General features: G+C 38.7%; 1 protein-coding gene across 2 annotated transcripts in view; it reads left to right on the top strand.

The window, feature by feature from the left end:
- Nucleotides 1–12,166, top strand: part of FSHR (follicle stimulating hormone receptor) — a 194,964-nt gene that overhangs the window by 143,253 nt on the left and 39,545 nt on the right. For both annotated transcript variants that reach the window (XM_023512100.1, XM_023512101.1), the window contains exons 3-4: nt 863–937; nt 3,336–3,410. In XM_023512100.1, coding sequence (XP_023367868.1) covers nt 863–937; nt 3,336–3,410 — 150 coding nt within the window. The remainder of the gene's footprint in view (nt 1–862; nt 938–3,335; nt 3,411–12,166) is intronic.

The raw sequence follows: 12,166 nt of genomic DNA, 5'->3' as shown, positions 1-12,166 counted from the left end.
CTGTGAGCCACTTCATAAATATTAATCAATTAAACCGCCCTCTCTCCTCACAAGCTCTGGGTTTTGCATAGTGGACTTCATTCTCTACTGCCTTCAATTTACTGCAGGAGAAAAAAAGTTGAGACCTGAAGGATGTTTTAGGACAAGTCATCATTAATGCCAAAAGCCTTGTGGATAGCACCCTCCCCTTGGTGAATGCCATGGAGGGGAAGGAGAGTTAAATCCCTGTTTATTGTAAAAGAGGCTGGATTGAGGTTCTCATTCCCCAAAGCCAGAATAGCAGAGAGAACTTGACTCCATGGTCTAGGGCACTGTCAGTGTACTAAAATAAAGCCCCTGGGCCAAGTATAGCCTGCCATCTGTTGTTATAAAGTTTTATGGGAACACAGGGTCATTCATTTATGTGTCATCTATGGCTACTTTGGTACTACAACATCAGTCGAGTAGTTGTGACTGACCAAATTTCCAGCATAGTCAAAAAATGTTTACTACATGAAAATATTTGCTATTCTAAAAAATGTTTGCTGACACCCTGGCCTGAGGAACTCAATTTTTTCTCACCTTTGTATCCCCTAAATATCTTTAAAGTGAGTCACTTTCCCCTTCTGGGCCTCAGTTTCTACACCTACAGACTGGATAACCTCTAAATTAAACCATTGCCTTGGGCTTATTCTCCCGTGTTTTGTTAATATTAGCATCTACTATGTTAGTTTTGTCTCATTACTACAGCTGACTTCTTTGAGAGAAGGAAAGGAGTTTTCTGTGTCTCATGAATCCTCGAGGCACAAAGCTCTGTGCTGAGTCCTATAAATGTTGGTGGAGTGTAACTGAACTGGCTCAAATGATATTTCTTTCTCTGCAGAGAGATCTCTCAGAATGATGTCTTGGAAGTGATAGAGGCAAATGTGTTCTCCAACCTTCCCAAGCTACATGAAATGTAAGCAACAAACCTGGGGCAGGAGGAATGGTTGGTGGGTCATGGCTGTTCTTGGTAAAAGTATTGAAGTTCTCTTATATTCCTGAGAGGCCCTTGCTGTGCTTCGTCCTGAGATCCCTAGACTGTCATTATAAGATGTCAAAGTCAGCCTAAAAGGCACTGTTATGTGTCTTCATAATAGTGAAGCACCACCCCAGAGCCTAATCTCATCCTGTTCCCTGTCTCCTAGAGTTTCTTATATCCTAGACTCAGGAACTTTGTCCTGTGACTATGAGCAATTACCTCTATGCCATCCTCCTGTGCAAAACTATTCCACAGTCAAAGCCCCAAATAAATCCCACATATGTAATTGAAGTTGGATAGTCCTAGTCTGAATACTAGCTTATGCCACATACTCACCGTGAAACTTGGGCCAAGATACGAAACGATCTGAGGCTTAAGTTTTCTCGTTTGTAAAACCGGAACAATAAAACTGCATCCCTCATGGGACTGTGATGAATAAAAGAGATGATAAATATAAACTAGATCTAGCATATCAACTTTCTCTTATTGATGTTCCATTTTTGCATATGTCAGTACTCAGATGGATCCACATCTGCTTTATACCAGGCTATAATTACCATAAATTAATTCAGAGAATTGTAGAATGTCAAAGCCAAGAGAGACTTTAGAGACTGGTGAAAATTTTCTAAAGTATATTCTGTGCATCATTGAAAAAAATTATTTGGTGTAAAAGAAAGAAAAAATTCTGTGATCACATAAGACTAGGAAACGTTGGGCAAATAGAGTTCGACAGGTTTGCTTCCCAGAAGAAAACCTCTCAGAGCCTACAGTATGCTACTGTACGAGTGTTGCTCAGCTAATGCCACTGCAACAGTTGCTTTTGCTCATTTATTAACATCTACAAAATTCCCATGGAGCACACTAGGAAACCCAGCCTCCTCCTAATTTTACAGATGAGGAATGAAAAGCACAAAGAAGTTGTGAGACTTATCTAAAGTCACTCAGCCTAATCCACAGCAGGACAAGAACTTGAACATAATCTCCTGACTCTTTTGTATCTATTTAAAAGGCGAGAATTTTGTTTTTAGCATTTGCCAAGTATCAGAGGATATATATTTTGGAGGATGTGTTTAGGAATGGCACTTGGTCTGTCCGTTTTGGCAAACGACCTCCCTTTTCCTTCCTTGCGCTCACTCTGCCTCCCACGCTCATTCTCTCTCATTTCCTCTGCCTCCCACAACTTTTCTCTGCCTCTCTCCACGACCCTCATCTTCCTTACTCTCTTCTCTCTTCTGTTGGTGTCTTCAAACTCAAGTTGAGAAAAGAAACTTGACCAGGGTCTCAAAACCCATGAGGAATCAGATGAATGAACCAAAGGGCAGGTGCCCGCCCACCCTGATGCAGTGGAATGGGTATCTCATCTCCTCCTTGCATGAAGAGTTGCTCACCCCCATGCAGTGTTAACTGTACTTAATGTGATTAATTTCCTGGTACTTGGATCTGGGTAGCTACAGGTTACTGCAACATAAAAACTAATGAAACAGGGAGGAAGTAATTAACAGAGAGCATCTCTGCAAATAGACATTGATCCAGCAAGGTGGGAAAGGGCAGGCTCTCTCTGTGGGAATCCAAATGTGAACATGCTCACCTCTGACTATTGATGAGGACACCACACAGGCCAGCACGAGCAGAGGTCATCCCTTCCCATGAGCTGTAAGGGAGCAGTCTCGGTCTGCACAAAGGGAACCCTGACCATTCCCAGCTTGTCTGCTGGGATTTCATGGTTAAAACAAAAGAGATGTTGATTGTTTTTCTCCCAATCTCCATTTTTGTCATTTTACTCTTTCTCCAATATCCTTTTGCCCCCCTCATCTTTTTTCTTTCCTTCTCATCCTCTTTTCACCTTCTTTTGTTTTTTTTTTATCTTTTTCTCTCTTGTCTCTGGACCAGATATACATATATATCCTGTGATATTTGGCAAATGCTAAGATTTTTTTATTTCTTCCTCTCTTGTCTCTGGACCATCTCCCCAGATTAGTCTTATCCAGACCCGCTTAGCCTCCTCAAGCTCTAGGAGATCTTTACTGGTTAAAGACCCAGCTCTGTTCAGGGTAAAAACAATTCACCCTGCCAGGGTTCTGTTTGCCTATGATACATAGGCCCCAGGTAATAAGAGTTAAATGGGACAAGGTTAATATTTAGTTTGCCCAGTTTAATATAATAAAGGACACTCACTGCATGCCTCCTCAATATTTGCTGAAATTGTGGATGGAAGGATGAATAGATAGGTGGGTGCAGGGGATGAATGATTTATTAAAGTATACTGCATAACGTGAAAGGTACTATGGCACTACTCACTATTGAGATAATGTGCATGTTTTTTCTTCTTTAACAGTAGAATTGAAAAGGCCAACAACCTGCTCTACATCAACCCTGAGGCTTTCCAGAACCTTCCCAACCTCCGATATCTGTAAGAATTTGTGTATTCTGGCACTCACTCTATGATCAATTTATGCATGCCTATTTTAGTAAAATGCCCACTTGCTACTTTGGGAAGCAATTACTTTTTATCAAGGATGGTATGAGGGGGCAGAAGTGGCAGTAGGAGACACTTGGTGGTGGAAATTAGTTTAGTCTAATGAGCAAATTCCACTAATATAATTGCCTTTTGTTTTCATTTGCAAAAAAACAGATATAAGGAATGCCATTTGCATTAATGGGACTGTTACACAGACCTCTTACAGAACTTAGTCATAATTCAGTGTTAATAAGATGCAGCCAAAATTTTTGCTAGTGCTTAGCTTGTGACCTTGACCTCAAAGGCGTATCTTTCTTGTTCTGCATGTATGCATTTTTCCTTTGATAGATTACAGCACTTTATTTTGAAAGTTTTGGTTAATAACAGGCATAGTATTTTATCAGCAGTTAGATTCCTGCTGTTCCTATCAGCAAAAACACTGCCTCCTCCACTCAAATGGCTTTCAACTTAGCTGAGGGCTTGACAGAGCCTTGAGTGTTCTAATGGGGCCTCAACAAAATAACATAAGAATTTAGACCCTGGAGTCAAACTTTCTGAGTCTATTTACTAGCTACTGATCAAGGGAAGGACATAACCTCTTATGGTTTCTTTCCTCATCAGAAGAATGGAAATATTGCAAGTGTATCCATTCTCTATTAGCATCATTGTGCTGCATAATCAACCACCACCCAAAGACAGAGGCTAACAGCAACAACCACTTGTCAGTTTTTACCTGTTTGTGAGTTAGTCAGTGGAATAGTTCAGCTGATCTGGACTATGTTTGTCTGACCTCAGCTAAGCTCACTCCTGTATCTATAGTTAAATGGCAGGTCAGCTGGGGGTTGGCAGCTCTAAATGGTCTCAACTGGGATAACTCTGCTCTCTCCCAAGTGCAGTTCATTTCTAGCAGGCTGGTTTTCATGGCAGTCCTGGAATTCTAGAATAGACAACTAAAGACTGCAAGCCTCTTAAGGACTAAATCCTGAACTAGCACACCATCTCTTCTGATGTGTTCTGTTAGCTAAAGCAGTTCACAGAACTACCCAGATCCAAGATGTAGAGAAGTAAATGCCGGTTTTTGATAGGAAAAGTTGCAAAAGAGTGTGGATAGATGGAAGGATATAGAATTGGAGCCATTTTTGCAATCAAGTTAAAGTGCATAAGAAATTTTGCACAGTCCCTGTCATGGATGTTCAATAAATATTAGCTATTAATGATATTGGGACTATGTCCCTAAATTTCGGTCCCCAGAACTAAAGTTAGTAGGTATAATAAGAAACACTAGGCCATTGTATGCTTTACTCTCTGAAAGGGGCCTGAAATAAAAGGCTTAGTGGAAGAGAGTCCATATGACCTGAAACTACTTCTGTCTGATAGGTGCCCCAGAAAGGTCATCTGGTCCTGGATTAATGTCAGAGGCAGGCTGGTTTCATGGGCATTCGACCAGTGCCATTACAGGGCACTGTGCTCAGAAGGTCCCATGGTCAGAGGACCTCCCACTAGGTTTAATTCTCTGCAGTCACCATCTTTAAATGCTTAAATATTTTTTAACAAGAGGCCCTACATTTTCATTTTGCACTGTAACCCACAAATTAGTCAGTCCTGCTTAGAGGTTAGGGTTATGATATCCTCTAGCATCAGGCTTGAAAGTCTTGAATCCCTAAGTCAACTTCGTTGCTTAGGAACAGAGATTTTGCTATGCTCTCTACAATTGTTAACTTGGTTAGAAACATATGGTAATGGAAAAAGCATGAACTTCAGAATTAAAAATCCAGGGCTTCATCTCTGCTATTCACTAGTTGGGAAATCTTGGGCTAGTCACTGGAGTTCAGAGGTATACATTGCCTAAATGAGCCTTAAGTGAGATTTATATATGAAAATATTTTATAAAGTGCTCAAAAATAATGATTGTATCTGTAAAATATTAATTTCTGGACAACTAATCAAAGTCACGAATCCATCAGGCAAATTCTAAGTAAGTGTTGAATAGAGAGTTATGGTGACCACTAAGACCTCTCTGTATAAACTCTTATGTAGAGAGTTTGATATCGATTCAGAAAGAGGAGGATGGAACATGACTTTGTATTTAATGGACCAGCATCGAAAAGAAAGATGAAAAGCATATATTAAGTCAGAAGAACTGGAATCCAGATAGAACACTGACATTTATTAACTGGACAGCTAATTACTTTCTCTAAACCCCAGTTTTCTTATCTGTAAATAGGTAGTTGTAAAAACCAAATAAGATTATGACTATAAAAAAAGCTTTGCAAATTGTTTTTTAGTATAAAAACGATAAAGAAGTATACTTTACAAATATAAAATTAGTGCCTACTACCCAGCTGATTTCCTTCATCCCTTCTTCTATGCCTCTTTCTCTCTCAACTGCCATCTCTCCCTTCTGGCTCCTTCTCTCTCTTTTGTCTTAGAAAATGTTTAAGTGGAAATACAGGAGCCACAGAGCTTTTAGTAACAAAACAAAAGCTCTCTAGGACATGGAAAAGACTCCCCAAGGGAGCTCCCATTCACAAACTATCACATGCAGGTAATGCAAAGCACCATGCCAAGGGCAGGCCCACTGAGAAAACCAGCCCTTCAAACAGATGTCCCACAGCAAGGATAATAGCATGTTTGAGAATGGTGAACTGGGAGCAAGTCAATGAGGAATCATTGCAAAGTTTGAAACCAAAGGATCCAGAATTTAATCTCATTACAGGCCCACAATTGTGCCAGCACCATTCATTCTTCTTTTTTGTATTAAGGAGTACAAATGTCTTTGCACATGGATAGCTTTTATAATGCTTAAGTCATGGCTATTAGTGTGCCTATCACCTGAATGGAGTTCAAGGTACCTATTAGGAAGGTTTTTAGCTCTCCCTTCTCCCCTTCTTCCTCCTCGCCGCATCCTGATTTCCAATAGATTTTACTTCTGTGTCCATGTGTACCTATCACTACTTTGAAATTATTAGAGAACACAAGTGGTGTTTGTTTTTCCATTCCTAAGATACTTCACTTAGGATACTGGTCCATTTAAATTCAAAGCATTAATTCATTCCTCTTTAAGGCTGAGTTGTACTCCATGATAGGGGTGTGTGTGTGTGTGTGTGTGTGTGTGTGTGTGTATAACATTTTGTTAATCCACTCATGAATTGATGGGCACTTAGACTGATTCCACATCTTTACAATTGTGAATTGTGCTGCAATACACATTCAAGTGCAGGTGGCTTTTTAATAAAATTACCTCTTTTCCTTTGTGGAATTACTAGATCAACAGTAAGCCTACTTTTAGTTCTTTGAAAAATCTCCATACTGTTTCCCATAGAGGTTGTACTAATTTGCAGTCTCACCAACAGTGTGTAAGTGTTCCTTTCTCTCTGCATCCACAACAGAATTTGTGGAGTCTCTGGGAATTTTGGTGGAGTCTCTGGGATTTTCTAGACACAGGTCATATCATCAGTGAAAAACAATAATTTGACCTCCTCTTTTCTTATTTAGATACCCTCTTTTTCTTTCTCTTTTCTGATTGTTCTGGCTAAGACTTCTAGTACTACACTGAATAGAAGTGGTGACGGTTGGCAGCCTGCCTCCAGTTCTTAGGAGGGAATGCTTTCAATTTTTCCCATTCAGTGTGGTATTGGCTATGGGTTTGTCATATGTGGCTTTATACTTTATAATTCCTTACCCACTTTGAGGGTTTTTATGATGAGATGGTGCTGAATTTTATCAAATACTTCTTCTGAATGTTTTGAGATTATATGAACTTCGTATTTGCTTCTATTTATGTAGTGAATTGCAATAATAGATTTATGTACATTGAACCATCCTTGCATCCCTGGATAAAGTCCACTTGGTCATGATAGATTATTTTTGGATGTGCTATGCAATTCAGTCTGCTAATATTTTATGAAAGATTTTTGCACCTGTATTCATAAGGGATATTAGTCTGTAGTTTTCTTTTTTTATTGTTTCCTTTCCTGGCTATTGTATTGAAGTGATACTGGATTCATGGACTGAGTTGCAGAGGATTCCCTTCCTTTTGATGTTAAAGAGTAATTTCTATAGGATGAACATCAGATCTTCTTTGTAGATCTGGTAAAATTCAGCTATAAATTCATCTGGCCAGGGGCTTTTTTTTGTTTAGGGGTTTTTATTATTATTATTATTATTACTTCTTTGATCTCACTGCTTGTTACTGGTCTGTTCAGGAGATATATTTCTTTCTGAATGAGTCTTTGGAGGTTGTGCATTTCTAGGAATTTGTTCAGTTTCTCTATGTCTTCCAGTTTATATGCATAGAGATTTTTTTATAGTATTCATAGATGATATTTTGTATTGCTGTGTTATCAGTTGTAATATCTCCTTTCTGATTGCCCTTATTTGGACCCATTCTCTTTTATTTCAGGTTAATATAGCAAGAAGTCTGTAATTTTTTATCTTTACAAAGAATTAATTTTTTGTTTTGTGGCTCCTTTGCATTTTTTTATTTATTTTTTATTTTGTTTAGTTCTGCTCTGACTTTTGTTATTTCTTTTCTTTTGCTGATTTTGGGTTTGTTTTTCTCTTAAGATGTCACATTAAATTGTTAATTGATCTTTACATCCTTCTCATGTAGACAGTTATAAATTTTCCATTTAGGACTGCTTTTGCTGTATCCCACAGATTTTGATAGCTCATGTAACCTTGTCATTCAGTTCAAGGAATCTTTTGATTTCCATCTTAATTTCATTATTGACCAAATAATTGTTCAGCCTCAAACTGTTTAATTTTCATGACTGTGCAGATTTGAAAATTTCTCTTGGAATTTATTTCTAGTTTTAGTCCACTTTAGTCTGATAAGATACATGGTATGATTTCTATTTTTTAATTTGTTGAGACATGTTCTATAGCCTAAGATATGCTCAATCTTGGAGAATGTTCTATGTGCTGATGAGAAAATGTATATTCAGTAGTTTGGGGGTAGGATGATCTATAAATGGCTGTTCCCTTTGTTCTAGAATTCCATGTAACTCCAATGTTTATTTAATTTCTGTTTTTATGATTGTTATATCTCTGTCAGTGCACTGTTAAAGCCCCCAGCAATTATGTTGTTTATCCCTTTGTTTAGATATGGTAGAATTTGCTTTATGAATCTTAAGACCATTATGTGTTATTGTTGAATTTCTCTCTTTACCATTATATAAGGACCATCTTTGTCTTTCTTTACCATTGTTGATTTGAAGTCAGTTTTATCTTTTATGACTATGGCTACACTTGCTCGCTTTTGGTTCCCATTCTTGTGCATTGGCAGACAGGTATCTTTCCATTATATCCTCACATTGCCTCCCCCGTGGTACATATACATAGAAAGAGAGATCTGAGTTTCCTCCCCTTTTTATAAGGGCATTCATCCTATCATGAAGGTCCTTCGTCAACCCCCCATGACCTCATCTAACCATGATTACCTCCCAAAGGCTCTACTTCTAAATATTATCACACTGGGGCTTGGGCTTTCAAAATATACATTTCGGTGCACACAATCATTCAGTCCTTAGTTATATAAATTAACACTGTATAAAAATCTTTTCACATCCACATCCATGTAGATCCCCATCAGGAATTTAAGAGTTGTCTAGTTTAAGCCTTTGACTTCTTGGGCAAAGCAGACCTTTCCCAGTTGTACATTGCTCCTCATGATGTGGCACAGTGTAATCCCCCTCCAAGGGCATTTCTACCAGCAAAACACTGCTCATGGCTAAGATAGTATCCCTGCTGAGGGGTATCACCTAAATCCACAGTTGGTCCTTGAATCTGAAAGAGTCTATCAGGGAAACAAAGCCCAGTTCAGCTTCCACCTTGTGTTAGTCATCTTGGATTGCCATAGCAAAAGACCACGGACTGGATGGCTTAAACAACGGTAATTTATTTCTGACCATTCTGAAGGCAGTAAAATTCAAGATGAAGGTCCAAGGTGATTTGGTTCCTGGTGAGGGCTCTCTTCCTGGCTTACAGACAACCATCATCTTCCTGTGTCATCACAAGGCACAGAGAGAGAAAGGGGGGGAAAGAGGTATACTCAACTGAGCAGCAGCACATATGGTGTATTTTCTTGTAAGGATGCTAATCTTTTCAGATCAGGGCTGCACACTATGACCTCATTTAAATTGAATTACTTTCTAAATGTCTTATATCCAAATACAGTTACAGTGGGGATTAGTTTTTCCACATATGGATTCACTGGGGTGGGGAAACATAGTTCAATCCACAGCATATCTCTTTCCATGCTTATTTGGTTCTGAGCCCCAGTCCTAACAGCTTTATAATCTAGCAACCAGGTAGGGGTAGATGGCAATGATCTCAGATATTTTGGGGGATAATAAACTACTTGCCTCAAGGGAAAGAAAAAACACAAAATGGATGAAGGAATCCAGTGGAGACCAGTAAGATTGAGGTGTTGGATATTTTTCTTTAAGCCTGGATAAATGTTTATCAGCACAGCCATTAAAGCAGGAGATTACAAGAGATAGGAATGAGTCGCTATTTGATTTTAGTATACTAATTGCTGCACACACATACTCAGAAATGTTGTTCTGAAGTTCTCCTTCTTGATGCCATTTCATGCTGCTCATTTGATGGTGCAGAATTCAAGACAACTAGAAATCAGCACTCTTCATCAATGCTTTCATGCTTCACTGAGGAACCTGAAGTGGTTAGGAAAAAAAAAAAAAAGCTCATGAATAAAGAAATGTTCTTTAACTAGAAGAATATGCATCAAAAGATTCATCTGGGTAGAATGTTTTAAGTCGATATTGTATTTAGAGGCAGTATTTCTTTCTTTACTGCTTTGCCTTCCTGGAGCTGACCTTTTGTGTATGAAAGATTATCTATTGATCTGTAAATAAGGTTTACACAATATTCTCTTGCCTTTGCATCCTGTCAATGTAATTCTCAGGCAGCTGCATGTTGCTCTTTACTACTCAATAAACCATAATTCCATTTTAGCAAAGCTTTCACACAGTTGTGTGGGCCCATCCCCTACCTGCCACTGACAACTATCATCCACTCAGATGTGGGCCTGTTAGACCTGCTTAGGATGTCTGTTAATGGTTGCCATGCCATCTGCTTTCTCCAGTTGCAAACAATTCCAGGAGATTCTTCACTGGGGACTCCCCTTAGTAATCCAGGCTGTCTGTTTCCTCTGTTAAGTCTCCCTCTCTCTTGTGTTCCTCTCTTTCACTTGGTTTGGTGGGAGTAACAGAAGTAGCTTTCCTGATTATAAAAGCCAAAACTTTGTTGAAATAGCACAGCAAAGGGATGAGGGAGGAGGAAGAGGCAATCGGGTTCCCAAGGAAGCACACAGACTCCACTGCTGCCTGTCTGGGCTCAGAGCTCAGCTTCTTCCCTCATTAGCTGTATGACCCTGTGTAATTGGCTTAGCCTCTAAGTCTCAGGAATGTTAACATTGCCTGCATCATTCAACTTTATCATATGAGATAAAGCAAACAAAGTGCTTAGAAGAATGACTGACATTAAGAAAATTCTCAAAGTTAGCAACTCTTATTAAATTCCTAATCCTGTCATTTACTAATTTAAAAAGTACTCTCATAGAGGACTTCATCTCTTTGTACCTCAGTTCTCTCCTCTGCTTAAAAAAAGAAAATTATGTTATACCTACCTAAGGATTAAGTGAGGCACTGATTGTAAAGTTCTTATTATATAAACCATCCACAATATATGTTTCTGAGTTGATGATGATAATCATGGTTGGGGGAGGGGCAGTGGCAGAAGCAGCAGTGGGTAGTGGTGATGGCTCTTTACTCTTCCAATATTTCTAATGATAAGAAGACCTCGTTAACTGCTTCTTATGAACAGAATCCACTGAACAGTATTCAACATGGAAATGCATAATTTTTGTTTCTCAAAGAAATCCTTCTTACAGAACTCCTGACATATTCAGAAGGGTCCTTCCAACAAGTAAAACAATGTTATCCTTCAGAGTTCTAAGAGTGAGTTCTTAACCCTGCCTTTTTTAATGTTTATTTTCAACCCTAGTGGTCCAGAAGTTCCTCTGCCATCTCCATTTGAATTAATAACAGTTCTTCCAACAGATAGCTGATTGGACAATACTTCTCATTCTTATAATTTAATACTTTTTATCATACTTTATCACATTGGAACATCACAACAACACATAGAGCAGGCAGGACACTAAAAGTACATTCACTTTTTATGAGAAGCATACTCACTTGTCTATAGTCCTTGGTTATATGGCTCTTCTAACCAGAACATATAATATCCCTGCAGCATGGACCATTTGCAACCATGTTCACCTCTCTATGATGACTAGAAAAAGAGCTGTACTAGGGTTCATTTGTAGAAGTTATATAGCCACATGCATAGTAGAAAGGACTGATGCCTTCCCATTTCTCCATCATTTTGGAAGTAAATTTGACAATTAGTTAAGAACTCATTAAGTCATTCAATCATTTAGTATGAAGTATGTGACATACTACATCTCTGGCTTTGTTGGGGCTGTTAAGTGTTTAAAATATCAGGGAAGATGAAGTTTCTGTCATCATAGAGCTTAAATTCTAGTTGGGAAGATAAACAATAAAACAGTGTTAGATAATGTCAGATGGCAATAATGCTAGGAAGAAAAATAAAGTGGTAAAAGAAGAGAGCAATATTTTAGAAACGGTAGTTGAGACAGGAGGGAGAGGAAGGCCTGTGTG

This window comes from Otolemur garnettii, unplaced genomic scaffold (genome assembly GCF_000181295.1).
Source record: "Otolemur garnettii isolate 467f Iridium unplaced genomic scaffold, OtoGar3 scaffold00024, whole genome shotgun sequence".
NCBI classification, from domain to species: Eukaryota; Metazoa; Chordata; class Mammalia; order Primates; family Galagidae; genus Otolemur; species Otolemur garnettii.
Note: the sequence above shows the minus strand (reverse complement) of the source record. Positions and strands in the feature narration are given on the sequence as shown.